At 46.3% G+C, this 17,495-nt stretch overlaps 1 protein-coding gene across 1 annotated transcript in view; it reads right to left on the reverse strand.

Moving 5' to 3' along the window:
• Nucleotides 1-15,835, reverse strand: part of AVIL (advillin) — a 52,275-nt gene extending 36,440 nt beyond the window's left edge. The window contains exons 1-3 of the mRNA XM_034413029.2: nucleotides 15,773-15,835; nucleotides 1,792-1,888; nucleotides 61-135 (exon numbers count right to left, since the gene is read on the reverse strand). Of these exons, the coding sequence (XP_034268920.2) occupies nucleotides 61-135; nucleotides 1,792-1,857 (141 nt within the window). The 5' untranslated portion in view covers nucleotides 1,858-1,888; nucleotides 15,773-15,835. The remainder of the gene's footprint in view (nucleotides 1-60; nucleotides 136-1,791; nucleotides 1,889-15,772) is intronic.
• Nucleotides 15,836-17,495: the final 1,660 nt, after the last annotated feature.

A 17,495-nucleotide genomic window follows, 5' to 3' on the forward strand; every position in this document is an offset into this window, starting at 1 on the left:
ACCCCCTGCAAAAGTTACATTGTACAGAAATGCATCATAGCCAACTTTCAGGTTACTTACTGAAAGGAGAACATAGCAGTCACCTTCATAGAAGTTGCCATGAGTTTGGGGAGGCACCAATACTAGATCCATTTTCTGAAAAGAAGAACATACCATTAAAAGATGTGCCCAAATAAAACCATGGCTACAGTCAAGATCTTGACCCATTGGGTCTCTGCCCAATAGCAATAGCAATTAGACTTATATACCGCTTCATAGTGCTTTACAGCCCTCTCTAAGCGGTTTACAGAGTCAGCCTATTGCCCCCAATAATCTGGGTCCTCATTTTACCCATCTCGGAAGGATGGAAGCCTGAGTCAACCTTGAGCCTGGTGAGATTCGAACTACTAAACTGCTGGCAATCGGCAGTCAGCAGAAGTAGCCTGCAATACTGCATTCTAACCACTGCGGCATGACTGCGCCACCATGGCCCAATGTCTCCAACCCTCAAGCATCCCTCGTTCCTGAAGCCAATAAGTATATTCAGGGCAGCTTTCTTCTACTGTAATTAAGTGTGTACCAGACTTCCATTTCTATTATTTACTTTGGCTTTAATGATCTATTTAAGGAACGCTCAGAAAGTAGAATGGCGTTTCCGGATAGACATCTGGAGAATTTTCAATAAATTGCCAAGGTTTCGGTGCAATGACACAGAACAAGAATAGCAACTTCAAAGCTATTACCATCCCATCTGGTACAGAAGTGTACAAGTAGTCCTCAATTTACAATCATAATTGAGCTCAAAATGCCTTTTGCTAAGTGAGAAAGTTGTTCTGCCCCATTTTACAACCTTTCTTGCCACATTTATTAAGTGAATCACTGCAGTTGTTCAGTTAGTAACATGGTTATTAAGGGAATCTGGCTTAGTTTGCAAAAAGTGATCACATGCCCCCGGGACACTGCAACCATCATAAATATGAGTCAGTTGCCAAGCGTCTGAATTTTGATCGTTTGACCAGAGGGATGGCGCAATAGTCTTAAAAGACACTTTTCCTAATACCATTGTAATTTTGAATGGTCACTAAATGAACTATTGTGAGTCGAGGACTATCTGACTGATAAACTCTGAATCCAAAATCAAATATGGGTGCATTAGGTCAGTTCTCTGGATCTGGCTACAGTCAGATGTTGCAGAAAAGTAGACACTCTGTAGAAAAACATTACTTTTTTTTTTCCATTTCCCCCTAAAATGCCATGTGGGAACAAGGGAAAGAGGTCAGTGACTGATATATTTGTTCTTACACTATGAATATTTCACCAGGTCTTCTCTAATTTGGGGAGAGAGGGGTTGAATTGTCTGTTATCCTTTGCCTGCAAAAGCCATCTAATTCTGTCCCAAAACATAAGCGCCCGAATCTTTTACATTCAATTTTAAAAGAAGCTGACTACAAGACCCTTGTGTCTATTTTATAAGTATTTTGCAAGGTGGGGTTTATTTGTTTTTTGGAGGTTTTAAACTTCTAGAGTCTACTATTTTCATAAACTTTATTCATCAAACAGTGATGGTGGGGGAAAGTACATTTAACACTCAGATTTAATCTCAGACACATCAAATTTCTTCCAGATGAATGAGCCAGTCCATATAGTGCAATCGTATGATTGGCAAACACCTTTACAATCTAGCCAGGATGTTACCTAGACATCAGGTTCTAAAAAGGCCCAACATGGAACGAAATGGTCAACATTCAACAGTGAATCTGGGAGAGGAAAGAAACCTTCAAGTGGACGTTGCAAGAGCTGCATTTATCCCACCTCAACTCTCCAGATGATCAGTCCGGGCATATTGGTTACAGCCTTGAAGGCGCTGGTCAGGGCCATGCTGTCTTCCAGTCTTTAGACTATTCACAACCTGCCAAGCAAAAACAAGGACATCTTCTTTAGCATCCTCATTAAACCACTGAGAGAGGTCATCCCTTGAATGAGCATTATAGCACTTAGCACCTAGACTTCTACAGTGCTTTACATTGTGGCTTTACAGCCCTCTCTAAGCAGTTTACACAGTTAGCATATTGCCCCCAGCAATCTGGGTCCTCATTTTACCCACCTTGGAAGGATGGAAGGCTGAGTCAACCTTGAGCCAGTGAGAATCGAATTGCAGGCAGCCGGCAGTCAGCAGAAGAAGCTTGCAGTACTGCATTCTAACCGCTGTGCCACCACGGTGGTCCCCAAATGCCTGTCTTCACTCCAGGTTCCCCATCCTGTACTTTTTGGCTTAGAGGACATGCTTCAAGCAGTCAACCCTGGAGAGTTTAGTGGATTAAGGCCTATGTGTCTTCAGTGCCAGTCCCTCATGTTGGAATAACTTGCACCTAGAAGGCCAGTCAGTTCCCACCCTTTTATTATTTAAAAACAAAACAAAACAACTGAAGAGTTTACTGTTCCATGGATCTTTTGCTGAATGAGTTTTATGGAAGCAACATTTAAAAAAAAAAAAATGATTATGTATTTGTAACATTTTAGATTTTATGGATGTTTTTAATGTATTGTTGTAAGCCGCTTACAGTCATTCAAAGGCAGCAGATAAATAATAGCAATAAATAAGTAGTTCAGCCTACTGCGGCTTTCCAAAGCAGATAAGGGCTAGCACATCTTGGAGAGCAATATTCAAAAGCTGTCACTTTGCATTGTTAAACGCCTGAGTTCCAGTTTGTGTTCTGACAGACCCAAGATAATAGTTTGTGAAGTGCATAATGGGTTTATAATAACAACTGTCATCATGATTATTAATAATTTTTGACAGTAGTTGCTTTTTATAATAAGCCTGAAAATTGCTATTTTTTGGATTTGTAATAATTTCATTAGTGACCATTATTTAGTATGACAGCAAACCGCTAGGGGGCATTCTTGCTGTGTGTGTGTTTTAGCTAGGTTACGGAGAGATCCAGATTTTGACTAACCAAGAGGCAGCATCATAGAATTTCATAGAATAACATAGTTTGAAGAGACCGTGGAGGTCTTCTAGTCCAACCCCCTGCTCGAGCAGGAGACCCTATACCAGTGATGGCTAACCTTTTTGCCATTGCGTGCCAAAAGCGTGGGGAGCGTGGGGGCGTTGCGTGCGTGAGTGCCCACACCCAAAATTCAATGACACCCTGCACCCCCACGCATGCGCACGCGACCCCCTTAGCGGTGGGCCCAATAGGCCCGGTAGGCCCATTATTTGCCCTCCCCAGACTCCAGAGGCTTTCTTGGAGCCTGGGGAGGGTGAAAACAGCCTTCCCCACCCCCCCAGAGGCCCTCTGGAAGCCGGAAATGGCCCATTTCCTGACTTCCAGTGGGCCTGGAAGGCCCAAAAATCAGCTGGCCAGTGCGCACATGCGTGCTAGAGCTGAGCTAGGGCATCGCTCACGTGCCCACAGATATGGCTCCGCGTGCCACCTGTGGCACCCGTGCCATAGGTTCGCCATCACGGCCCTATACCATTTCAGAAAAATGGTTGACACCCTCCAATGATGAAGCACCCATAACTTCTGAAGGCAAGCTGTTCTACTGGTTGATTGCTCTCACCGTTAGGAAATTTCTCCTTAGTTCTAAGTTGCTTCTCTCCTTGGTTAGTTTCCATCCATTGTTTCTTGTCTTGTCTTTTGATGCTTTGGAAAAGGGTTCGACCCATTTGATCATTTAAGCCCAGACATTCTCTCTGATACATACACAAGCCGATGTGTCCCATTCAACATTCCATTCCCCTACGGCATGGCTGAGAAGCTGAGTTCAAAGGGTCAAGTTGAGTCAGGCATGGGACATCCTGCATGATGCTAATATGGAGATGTGTAACTTTGGATTTTCACATCTCTGTGTTAAAGATAATATGTGTATGTGCACGCAAATGATGATGCAGAGAGACTAGTTGTCCTCTATGGCAGTTTTAGAGGATCTCTAGGTTTTTAACTATTGTTGGCTTTTTTCTCCACCAACCTTGACAAACTGGCTGGAGCTGATGGAACTTGGAGTCCAATAACAATGGGAAGAAAATACAAAGCTTTCTCACCCTGGCTGTATGGTACCAGGCATACAGGGTGCATATGTCAAGCATAGTGTAGGAGAACGGGTTCAAAGAAGGAATCAGCATATCAGCCTGTTTCAATTTTATCTGGTTCCTCTTTTGCCCACCGTTAAATTCATCTTCCCAACTTCAATTCCGTTTGCAACCAGGAAAACATGCATCCGAAATATACATAGTTCTCCTTGCGTGTCAACATTTTGCAAGGAAAATTTCCTTAATATAAATACAATTTGGGATGCCCTTTCATTCCCTTATTAAAATAAACCTACAGTGTGACATGCCTTTTTTTAAAGTTGGAATTGGCCCTAGTGAATTCTGAACGATGGGGATTTCAGCATGTGAACGAGTGCATTCTGGAGTCTGCATGATGGTTCAAGAGGGCAAATTGAAATCCAAATGAAATGAATTTCCTCCTCTACCTGTGTCTAACCGGCTCTCAAAAGAGACTCCTAAATTCTCACAAGGGACAAAGAGAATTTTTTTTTTACAGTCTTGTGGGCTTTCCACTTACACTTTAGGTGGATAATAAGCAAGGCACTCTTGAGAGAAGCAGGGTTCCTGGTGACGCTAAGGACATTTTAGTGGGAGTGGGGAGAATAGAAAAGTGATTTGCCCTCCTTCTTAGGGCTGAGACATAGTGACTGATCCAGGGTCATCTTCATGTCTAAGATAGGACTAGAACTCAGGGTTCCTGGTTTCTAGAAAAATGTCTTAACCATTACACCAAACTGCCTCTACCATTGCAGTTGAGATGACTATACACCGTAATGGCGAACCTATGACATGCATGTCATAGGTGACACACCATGATGTTTGGATGGCATGCCAGCATTCACTGACACCCAACAACTATTCCAGGGGTGGGTTCTACTCAGGGGTGGGTTCTACTTACCTTTACTACCGGTTTGCATCGTGCCCGCACACTCATGCTCTCTTCTGCGCATGTGCAGATCAACTTTGATGACAGCTGGGTCAGTGGGCGGAGCCTTCCACTGGTTTTACTACCGGTTCTTGCGAACCGGTCCGAACTGGGGGCAACCCACCACTGATTCTACTTACCTTTACTACTGGTTTGCAACGGGGCCACGCATGCGCATGCGCAGAAGCTTCCTGATGACATTGGGGTCGGTGGGCAGAGCCTCCCACCGGTTTTACTACCGGTTCTATAGAACCGGTCCGAACCGGGGGCAACCCACCACTGAACTATTCTCAAAAGCGTGCCCTGTAATTGTGCAATTTTCAGAGACTTGGAGTTGCGTGAAAATGGGGTATGCTCTATGCAGCATCTGGACCTTCCAAAAATTAGTTTTACTTCTATTTCATTTTTTTTTAATTATTTGACATTTTTTTATATAATACATAACACCATACACGATATAAAATAAAGATTCTATATTTTTAAAGAATAAATGAATTGTTTCTCTATTGTTCACAGAGTGGGAAGAGTTCACAAGATAGCAGAGTCAAGTTGAGCGTTAACTTAATTTTTGATCCAGCAAGCTCCAAAGGGTTGCCACCTCTCCATTTACAGTGCATTTGTTTTAGGAGCTCTCAGCTTAACAGGGTTGCAGAAAAGGATATACAGAATAACAGAATTCCCCAATGTTTCCGGCTTTGCCGACTGGTAGGGGGCCAGGGGGAGAGGAGATGGTTCTGTGTGAGCGGCCGGCAAGTGCACACATATGCAGCTCCTTTTGCACAAGCAACGTTCACAAGCACCTGCTACTTACTTAAATGGAACACACACATGCTCGCACACTGTTTGCATAAGTGAGGATACCCAGTCATTTCTGCGGCCTGGTTGCAAACCCTTCACAGCCCACAGGTTGGGGACCGCTGCAGTATAGAGCAGGGGTGAAATCCATTTTTTTTACTACCGGTCCTGTGGGCATGGCTTGCTGGACGTGGTGTGGCTTGGTGGGTGTGTTTTGGTGGGCATGGCAGGGGAAGGATATTGCAAAATCCCCATTCTCATCCCACTCTGGGGCCAGCCAGAAGTGATATTTGCCAGTTCTCCAAACTGCTCAAAATTTCCGCTACCGGTTCTCCAGAACCTGTGAGAACCTGTTGGATTTCACCCCTGGTATAGAGTCTATTGGAATGGTCTAGCTTCCATCAAACTCTCAGAACAGAGATACGGATATTACATTATGTCAATCTCTGGTATCTGATGTTTCACATGATTTCCACCTCCCATTTCTGGGGGGAGGGGGCAGGACATTTTTCTATTTTTATATATTGTATATCTTCCCTTAATGTAACATATGGACCTCTAGAGGATAATATTTATAGGTCAGGGTTGAAATGAGTGGTCCTTGATCAGGGGTGGGTTCTACTTACCTTTACTACCGGTTCGCAACGGGGCCGCACACGTGTGCTTGCTTTGCTCACGCACACGCACGCTCTTCTGCACATGCGCAGAAGCGTTTTGATGATGTCAGGGTCAGTGGGCGGAGCCTCTCACTGGTTTTACTACTGGTTCTATATAACTGGCCCGAACCAGGGGCAACCCACCACTGTCCTTGATGTTCTCTGATCTTGATAGTTTTCTTGTAGATGTTTCATTAGCAAACTAAGTAAGATCATTGGAGCACTGATGATGTTACCTAGTTTGAACATTAAATATCTAAAAAAAAAAAAAAGCTCACCAAACTCAGAGAGTACCAAGGACTCCAAGGCTCGGCTGAGGAGCTGGTGGCCACCTGGGATAGGACGGCTGCTGACGCTTTGGACCGAGTCATGCCTTTGCGGCCTCTGACCTGTCGCCAAGTCTGCCTGGCCCCTTGGTTCTCCGAGGAGCTGAGGGGGATGAAGCACCAGAAAAGACGCCTAGAGAGCAGTTGGAGATCTAGTCGCTCCGAATCCGACCGAACACTGGTAAGATCTTATATTAAGACCTACCTAGTGGCGATAAAAGCGGCAAAATGTGATTATTTTGCTGCTCTTATTGCATCGGCAGATAACCGCCCGGCCGCCCTGTTTAGGGTGACCCGCTCCCTCCTCCACCTGGGAGCGCGGGAGGATCCCTTGCAGGGTCGTGCTGAGGATTTTGTTCAGTATCTGCACGATAAAATCACTCAGATTCGGGAAGGCCTGGTCTCTGACTGGGTAAGTACAGGTGGGATGATGGGTGCCGGTCTTGAGAATGTCATTTGGGATGAGTTCGATCCTGTTGCTCCCGAGGACGTGGACAGGATACTGGGGCGGTTGAACACGACCACATGTTTACTGGACCCGTGTCCCTCCTGGTTGGTGCTGGCCTCCCGGGAGGTTACGCGAGGCTGGCTCCAGGGGATTATCAATGCTTCGTTGAGGGAGGGTGTCTTGCCGTCCGCCTTGAAGGAGGCGGTGGTGAGGCCCCTCCTCAAGAAGCCTGCTCTGGACCCGGCGATTTTGGCTAACTATCATCCGGTCTCCAACCTTCCCTTCCTGGCGAAGGTTGTTGAGAGTGTGGTGGCGTGACAGCTTCCTGGGTACCTGGAAGCACGGAAACGGCATTGGTCGCATTGGTGGATGATCTCTGGAGGGCTCGGGATAGGGGTTGCTTCTCTATCCTGGTCCTGTTAGATCTCTCAGTGGCTTTTGATACCATCGACCATGGTATCTTGCTGCACCGGTTGGAGGGGTTGGGAGTGGAGGGCACCGTTTTGCGGTGGTTCTCCTCCTATCTCTCTGACCGGTCGCAGTCAGTGTTGGCAGGGGGGCAGAGGTCGACCCCGAGGCACATCGTTTGTGGGGTGCCGCAAGGGTCGGTCCTCTCGCCCCTTCTGTTCAACATTTATGTGAAGCCACTGGGTGAGATCATCCGTGGCTTGGGGGTGAGCCCTTTTTAGCTTCTTAGCTTTTAAGTGTAAATTGGGTTTTAATTGGATTGTTTTAAACTGTGGGCCAAAGCTGTATAATTCTTTTAATTGATTTTAAATTTTGTATTGGTATGTTTTTTATCCTTGGCTGTCCACCGCCCTGACTCCAATAGGAGAAGGGCGGTATATAAATTGAATAAATAATAATAATAATATGGACGTCTCTCTGTCTCTCTGAGCTTCAGGAAAGGTGAACTGCATATAGATTCAGATGAAGTAGCTTTTCTGAGCTGACTCTTTGCTGCCAGGAGTTGATCTGAATAGAATTCCAAAGCTCTTGTCCCCCCCGTCCCATCCCATCCTGTCCCCCCCCCCCCCCGGATATGTAGAAGCATTGCTAAGATGTTTTATGGAGCACTTACAGGGTGCCTTAAGCACGTCTACCCTGCCCTTCCCCTGTCTATAAAATAGACAGTATTAGTTTCTGTGATGGAGGAATTAAATTGCAGCAAGTGTGTGCACCACTGCCAATTCTTTCTAATACACACATACACACACTTTTTTTTTTTTGCTTCTTGTTATAAGTGGGTCTTTCTAGTCATGCATGCAGAGCACTGGAAGTGGTGCAAATATTTACAGTACACAAATCTCTATTCTTCTTGCAATGGGCACAGCACAACTTTTCTCCTGAATGTAGCCTGGAGAAAGAGACACACCAAAGCCAAGTGAAGCATTTTGGGAGATCGAAGTGGACTCCACTGGCAAAGCCATAAAGGCATCTTTCCTACTTCTGCCTTCTTCTCCCCAGTTCATTGAAGCCCGGTGGTGGGAGTTTAAGAGGAGTCCAGCAGACTCCTGTTATGCTCCATAAAACATCTTAGCAATGCTTCTACATATCCAGGGGGAAAACTCCTGGTTTTTTTCTTTGAAAACAATTTGCTTCTCATCTAAGAAGCTTCTTCAGTTCTGAACTTGGATGACAAATGAAACATTGTCAAAGGGGGGGGGGACCCCCAAGAAAGTCAAGTTGAGAATCTATAGCTATAGACATTCCCCAGGGATGAAACTGATTAATCTGGACCAGCTGGAGTTCCAGAGAAAAAGGCAGGGCCTTGGCCTTGACTCTGGAAAGAATCGTCCAGCCTTTCCTCTCTTGGCTAAGGTTCAGACTTGAGGAATCTGGTGAGGCCTTTCACACTCTGGAAGCAGAGAGTCTCCTATGCAAAGATTAGGGAAAAGCTATTGACTTTCTAAAGCAACTCTCTTATGGAGCAAAGTGAAGAGCAAACTTCCTCCTGAAGACACACTTCATAGAAATGATGGCATCCGAATGGGTCAGCACCACCCATAAGGGGTTTTGAAGGAAAGACACTCAGGAAGGACGCTGCACTCTCCTTCCTGTTTGTGGGTCAGTCCTGCAAAATCAATGAGTTTTCTATTCATAACTAACATTTCCTTGCTTCAGAAGAATCATCCCAGAACATTCAGTTTAAAAGTCATAGCAGAGAAAGGCCTCCAGCCTCCTTCTCTCAATCCAATTTGAGAGATACACACATACAATATTTAGCAGACACATTGGCTAATGCTGAGCTCTGTCAAATGCTGCAAAAGTATCCAGATCCCATGAGTCCCATCCTCATCCATGTCACCGTAAACTGCTGTTAGACCTTTGTGGAAACTCAACTGGGGGCTCTAGAAGTTGAAAGAACAAGTCACTGGCAATCCAGCTAAGTTCCTGTCATATTATCAAGTTCTCGACTGCTCAAGAGTTTTCTCCAGAATCATTGATAGCTGGAATAACTTTGGAAGCAGTAAAGTTGCCCAACACTAGTTATTGAATTCTGTCCAGAAAGCATTTCACATGTACGCAGACGAATTTCAGATTCTATAAATGACAAAGAATCATATAGTAACTCCATTTAGGTCTTGCATCAGATGTCCTTGCTCCCTGTTAATTACAATAACATAACTGGGGGCTCTGTAGGATGTTCTGAGAGAAGGGCCGAGTGGTATCCAGCAAACAAATCTGGTGTTTTGGTAATGTGTATTCCATCTAAGATAACTCTGTGATGGTGAACCTATGGCACGTGGGCCACAGCTGGCACGTGGAGCCCTTTCTGCGGGCATGTGAGCCAGGGGTGGGTTCTAATTTTTTTTTACTACCGGTTCTGTGGGCATGGCTTATTTTGTGGGCGTGGCTTGGGGGTAATGTGACTGGGTGGGCGTGGCCAACTTTTATTTTTTAACTTTTACTTTTAAAAGCATTTTTTCTACAACCTTAAGAGGTTGCAGAAAACAATGCTTTTAGAAGCTTCTGCCAAGCAGGCAAATCTGCTGGGATCACCAAAAGCTTTCAAAGGGATTTTTTTTTTCCCTACAACCTCCTCGGAGGTTTGGGCAACCCATCCTTTTTTTGGGGGGGCGGATCTTTGCAAAGAAAAGGAATGCAGATAAGTTTAAAGACCCCTCCGCTGCAAAGCCAGGGGCATTCCTTGGAAGTCTCAGTCATCGGAGATCCTGGCCCCCCACCCCAAACAAGCCAATCCACAGGCTCGGATTCCCACCCACCCCCCTCTCCCCGCGAGCCACACAAAACATGCGTGGAGCATCGGAATCCCCAACTCGCGCCTGGTTTTGCAAAAGCCCAGTTGGATAGGATACCCCCCCCCGCGCCTACCCTCCCTACTCCCTCCGCCGGTTCCCTGGCGGTGTAGGCAGCAGCCCCAGGTGGAGAAAGGAGGCGCCGGCCATGAGGCCGCTTTGCAAAGGTGCACCTGTGCGGCGCCTCCTGCGCTCTTACCTGTTGGATCTGCCCGGACGCCATTGCCACCACTGCAGCTACTGGAGCCCATCCGGTGCCAGTGGGGAACTTTTTCAAACTTGGCCCGGTCCCGCAGAGGAAATGTGGTGCGCATCTCTCACCCTCTGCTGGCTCTCTGATCCGGTCAGAGCCCAGGACGCCCCTGTGGAAAACTCGCCGTCTTTGCCCCGTGGGTTCCGCACAACGGCCCTTGCAGGTAGACCCAGGGCACTAGGAAGGTTGTGGGGATGCTGGGCCCCACGCGCCCAGGGGATGGTGGCCTCTGGGGCAAGTTTCGCCTTCTACTCTGCTCCCATGTGTCTGGGGCGGATGCCTTATCCCTCGGTCGAGCCGGCTAAGAGGCAACATTCCTCCTCCTGCCATCCTCGAGCTCAGCTCTGGGCAGCGTCCAGCCAGCCATACCTGGCTCCTCCCTGTGGCAGCCCACATCGATCCCAGGCAGCGGAACTTTGGGGCCTTTCCTCATGGTGGCGGTGATGAGGCAGGTAGGCAGCCAGGTGGACGGGAGCGACTGGAGGCAGCGCTCCTGGCTGGCAAAGGGCGGAGTCCCAAGGCTGCATGTGGGCAATGATGGTGGGCGGGGTAAGCGACCGGTGACTGGGTCGGGAACCGGTTCAGGAGCGTGGCCAGCCAATCTTATTACCGGTTCTCCGAACTATTAAAAGTTTTTACCACCGGTTCTTGCGAACCGGTGCGAACCAGGAGCAACCCACCACTGATGTGAGCCATCACCCAACTCAGCTCCACCGCTAATGCGTGCACACCTCCCGCTGGCCAGCTGATTTTCGGGATGCCGAGGGGGTGCATGTGGAAGACGCGTGCGCATGGACAGGGGGTCATGTGTGCATGCGCAGGGGGAGCAGGAGGGGGTGGTGTGCCCCTCCTGCGGCCCATTTTTTGGGCCTAGGAGGCTGCAGGAAGGCCTACTAGGCCCAAAACAGGGCGTGGGAGGGTGCGGCACCCCCCCGCCCCCCATGACCCTTTTTTGAGCCCAGGAGGCCTATTAGGCCCAAAACGGGGGGCAGGGGGGTCGTGCGCGCATGAGCAGGGGGCGAATTGCATTATGGGTGTGGCACGCATGCACACTATCACGTGCAGTGCATGCACGCTTTTGGCATACGACGAGAAAAAGGTTAGCCATCACTGGGATAACCTCTCATCTCAAAATATTCATAAAATTTCCAGAGGGGTGTAATGGCAAAGGTGTTTATGTACTATGTCCTTAATAGCTTTAGATATTTTCTCCAGGCAAAGGTAATCTGCTTTGTACTAATCTGTTACAATACTACAAGCTACTTAAGTGCTTAAGGAAGAAAGCAATCCTTCCTTTCGTCAGTGCACTGCTTGTGGAATTAACTCTCTCCCAAAGATATGACTTGAACCAATGCTGATTTTTTCCCCCCAAGATGCCAATTATTCCTTCTGTTTCACTTGCTCTGGCATACCATCTGGCTTTTCATAGTTATTGGTTTTATCTACTCATCTACTTTGTCATGATGATTTACTACTCTGATTGTATGCTTCACTCTATGATTTTCTCAATGTTGCCGAACTACAGCTTGCAACATCCTCAACTAGCATAACCAGTGGTGAGGAATGCTGGGAACTGTGGTTCAGCATGGCGGGACATAGGTTGCCCACTCCTATTCTGTGTTATCGATAAAGGAGAATATTTGTAGCTCACGGTTGAAATGAGGGGTCCTTGGTGCTCTCTGAGCTTGGTTGTTTTCTTGCAGATATTTCACTAGCCAAGCCAGGTAACATCATCAGTGCTAAACTACCTGTGTTATCTCCCATCTTGGGGGTTGGGGACACATTTCTCTCATTTTATACAATATATATCATCACAAAATGTAACATATGGATCTCTAGAAGGTATTATTTGTAACTCGGGACTGAACTGCGAGGTCCCTTGATGCTCTCTGAGCTTGATTGCATTTCTTGCAGATGTTTCATTCCCCAAACTAAGTAACATCTTTGGAGCACTGATGACAAGAGCCTTGGTGGCGCAGCAGACTAAAGTGCTGTTAAATAGCACCAGTTGCCTGCAATTACTGCAAAGTTCAAATCTCACCAGGCTCAAGGTTGACTCAGCCTTCCATCCTTTCGAGGTAGATAAAATGAGGACCCGGATTGTGGGGGCAATAAGCTGACTTTGTATAAAAAAGAACACTGCTTGGGGGGGCCCGAAAGCCCTACTAAGCAGGTATCAGAGGTGGGTTCCTCCCGGTTCAGTCTGGTTCGGCCGAGCCGGTAGTGGTGACGATATGATGTCACCGAACCGGTTCTCCCCCCCGCCCTCCCACCCCCCCACCCACATTATTCTTACCTTTTATTTGGTCCCACCCCCAATCTATTGCTGCCTCCTGAGTCCCAGCTGATGACTAGAGGGAAAAAAACTATTTAAACTTTTGCCGCGGGGCTTCAAAGGACCGTCCTACAGCTGATCAGTGTTAAAAGCAAACAAAAGAGTCGGGTTGTAAGTGCGAGGACTGGTCGTAAGTGCGAGGACCTTCCAGAAATGACTCTGACCAGCTAGCCATGCCCACCTAGTCACATGACCTCCAAGCCACACCCACAAAATAAGCCACGCCCACAGAACCGGTAGTAAAAAAATTTAGAACCCACCCCTGGCAGGTATATACAAAAGTATGAAGGCTCCTGCTTAACGCATTGTAAGCCGCCCTGAGTCTCCGGAGAAGGGCGGCATATAAATTGAACTAATAATAATAATAATAATGATGATGATGATGATGATGATGATGATACCTAATTTGGGGAATGAAATGTCTGCAAGAAAACCATCAAGCTCAGAGAGTACCAAGGACCTTTGTTCTGTGTTGTGCAACAAATTCTAATCAAGCTTTTCCATGCCGTTCTCCCACAACCCACAAGTAAGATTTAAAAGTAAACAAAAAATAATAAATTCAATAAAACATCCCCTACACACAGCCAACCCCATCTAAAACAGGCATTTCATCGGGCCCGATGTAGATAGCTCTCTGAAACAGTTTATTGCTTGCATTAATGACTCATTTGCATTGCTCTTGAAGGAATCCTCAACACAATACTTTCTGAAGGATCGGTGATGTCACTCATGCAAGTCCTTTGAGGCAACACTGGAAAGATATGGAGAACGCTAGAGATGGAATGGGCATTGCTCGGTGGTGGAATACCGGCTTTTGATACAGAATATTCTAGGAACAATCCATGCATTCCAAGTGTGGTTTAGAACACTTGGAAAATTCTGGGGAACCAATGTCAAACTCATCAAATATTGTTGGACTGGGGAGATCAATATTTTGATATACAATATAAGACAGTTCCTTCTTCTTCCATAACCTTCAATTAACATGGGCTGATTAAAATTGAGAGAGAGAAAAGAGGGCGGTGTAAAATTGTGCATATGGGACAGTATCGTCTAATTTAGCTCTGACATAGTCCTCTGGGGAATTGCAATTCAGATGTTGGCACAGCAAAAGTTAAGGATGCCCAAGGGAGAATGAGCAGCCTTGGGAGATGAAGATACGGTCATCAAACTGGTATAAAGTCTGAAGCCATCGGTGCATATTTTAGACCTGCTACAGCTTTTAATATCCTGGAAGGAGCTTTGTCAGCTCTAAAGTAACAAAAAGCAGAATCATTGCGGTCAGTCAAATTCGAAAAGCTTTCTGCTATCAAAACAAATGCCTGAGAATGGGCTGGGCATTCATTGTAATCACGTTGATTAATCTGGCTTCTTCATATCTTCCATTTGCTTTTTTCAAAGCAAAAGTCTGATCTCATTGTTTTGCCCTGAACCGAAGGTTTAGCAGGCTTGGTTGTAGCCTCTCTACCAAATATTGAAGATTGCTCTTCAAGTAGATTTTCTCTGCTCCATACCCTTTCCCTTGTTTTCTATCCCCTAGCTTTTGTTCCAATATTTTGCAATCTGCAACATGTAAAACTTGTAGTAAGAATGCATTTGATTGGATTGAGTATACCCAGTCCCTCTTGGTACATTTAGACTTTATTCCAGGGCCAGTCCTCTGAAGCCCCCAAAACCCCTAAGATCGGATTGGCCCTGATCCCCTTGGTCTTTTCAAAACCATTGAAGACCTGGATGTGCTCCAGGGCCTGGGGCTGGGGAAGTTAGACGGTCTATTACAGTGGTTCTCAACTTGTGGGTCGGGACCCCTTTGGGGGTCGAACAACCCTTTCACAGGGGTTGCCTAAGACCATCGGAAAACACATATTTTCAATGGTTTTAGGAATAATTTTATGGTTGGGGGTCACCACAACATGAGGAACTGTATTAAAGGGTCACGGCATTAGGAAGGTTGAGACCCACTGGTCTATTAGAATGTTTGTGTTGATTGGTGTTTTCCTTGGTGTCCATGGTAGATTTTTATCCTTTGCTAATATTTTTTAGTTTTAAGGTGTTGTCAGCTGCTCAGAGTCACATTTATGAGATGGGCAGCCACATAAAGTGATTAAATACATAAATACAGAGCTGTCCAAGGAAATTTCAAAGAACCACTAACCGACCTTAGAAGCTGTCGACAAAAATATCACTTATTGGATGCTAAAGCTCAATTCATATCAGACATGTGTTCACACAACCACATGGAACTGAAGATAGCCAAGCCCAAATTCTGTCTCTGACCCTGACTTCATTTCCCAGTTTCAGTCTTGTAAGAAATGACATCCCAACAAACAGAGGACATTTAAGGTGCAAGGTGGATCCTATTTGAGGCAATGGCCGCAACCAGCCCACACCTATCTTGGAGGCTTAATTTGCTTAAAGAAATATATTGTAATTCAATTCACACAGTTCAGTGGGTTGCCTTAAATAAGCTCCCTTTGAGCATTCTTAAGGCTGCAACTTTCCGTGGGGCTCAAATACCCGTAAGACTGCACTGCTAGTTAAGTGCTTGCATTTTCAGGAAACCTTGCCACTTCTTTCGTCAATCTGATTTTTCTCCTGAGGCTGTTCTGGGAAAAACAACTTCCATCAGCTTAGCTTGATACCCATCCCTTATGGAGGGTTCTCCATCTCCTCCCACTCTTTCCCACCTTCCTCCTAAGCACAGCTTCAACCACCCCATAAACCATGCCCACACTTACCAAGAATTTGCTGGAGATAACTTGCACTTCTCCCTAAGGCTGAGTCTGCCAGGCAGAGAAAATGGTCCCTTCCCATTCAGAGCAGCCTCTGACCGGAGGATCCAGGCCAGCTCATACAGATTTGATTATATTTGCATTCTGCCTGCCTTGTGAGCTGCCTGGTCCAAACAGAGCTGGCCTTGCCCAATGACTTGGATTCATGTAGGGAAAACATCTAATTTTTTTTGTTTGTTTGTTTGTCGTCGTTGAAAACCTTGAACTAGGAGGAGCTACAGGGGTTCCTGGGCCAGCCCTCTCTTTATTGCTGCCATCCCAGTTTTCCATTGATTTTTCTGAAATGCAGGGTTGCATCAATAATGCAACAAAATGGGAGCAGGAAGGAATATGGCATTAAACCACATTAAAGTGGTTTGCTCGGAAATGCAATGCAAAAGACAGTAGACAGAGAGGCAGAGCAAGCTCATCGTGCGGGGAAGAAGATGAGCCAATAGCCAGAAATGAGACTATTCTTGAAGCTGCCCATGATCCACGGACGGAACTGCTGGATTGGGAACGGTTGGGATTTGGGGGCATCAAATTGTAGTGGTTTCTTCCTTTCTTTGCAAATTGTTTCCGGTGCTGAGGGGTGGGGGTGGGGGTAGGTCACTCCCCAGGACTCTGCTACTCGTTTTCATATCATCAATATGGAGATGATATACAACTGTATCTTTCGATCCCAGGCTAGCCAAGTGAGGCTATTGAAATTCAGTGCTAGTGCCTGGAGTATCCTTCTCCTTCTCCTTCTCCTTCTCCTTCTCCTTCTCCTTCTCCTTCTCCTTCTCCTTCTCCTTCTCCTTCCTCCTCCTCCTCCTCCTCTTCCTCCTCCTTCCGTGTCTCGATCAAACTTTAAACTGCCAGAATGAAGCCACCTTCTTGATGTACTTTTGGCCAAAAATAAGTCACCATCGGCACATGTTTCAGGTAGTAGCTGATATACTAGCAGATGGGCCAGGCTCTGTGTCTCTCCACATTCACATAATGTGTTGTTATCTGCTAAGGGCCTCCACTTGAGCATATTACACTTAGGCACTCCAACTCTCAACCCATTCAGGGCCCTCCAAGTAGTATAAGGGAGGTCAGATCCTTCAGCCATATCCTCCTTTAATGTTATTCCTTGCTCGATGGTCTCCTTCCTCCATCTTTTAATTCAATTTTGTTCTTGTGTACCCTCAAGAATGTTTGTTCTTGCCATAAAGCTGTTCCTAGAACTGAGTCAGCGGGTTAGGAGCATACAGTATGTCAGTTCAGAGGATGTCAAGAACCATTCTCTTGCTTAGTTCTCTCAGCATCTGTTGCTACTTCTCTCCTGGTCTTTGGTGGGGCAATGCCAGCAAAAGGATATATTTTATCAATTGGTGTAGGTTTGAGACAACCTGTCACTAAGCATACTGCTTCATTGTTGGTGACATCAACTTATTTCATGTGTGCAGATCATGTGCCCCACACTGGAGTGGCATACTCTGCTGCAGAGATGCTGAAGGCCAAAGCTGATGTGCCCAATGTAGATGGTTGAGCATCCCATGTGTAGTTTATCAATTGGAGGTTGATTGGGGAGAAACCAACTGCAGACCAGTCCTACCATGAGTGAGGGGCTGTGACTGTCAGGACTGTCCAGGCACAAGGATTTTCTATCTTCTCCTTGATGGGGTTATACCTCCCTGGTCAGGAATGGCATGCGATATGG

This window comes from Pantherophis guttatus, chromosome 2, assembly GCF_059756535.1.
Source record: "Pantherophis guttatus breed Tessera chromosome 2, ASM5975653v1, whole genome shotgun sequence".
In the NCBI taxonomy this organism is placed as follows: Eukaryota; Metazoa; Chordata; class Lepidosauria; order Squamata; family Colubridae; genus Pantherophis; species Pantherophis guttatus.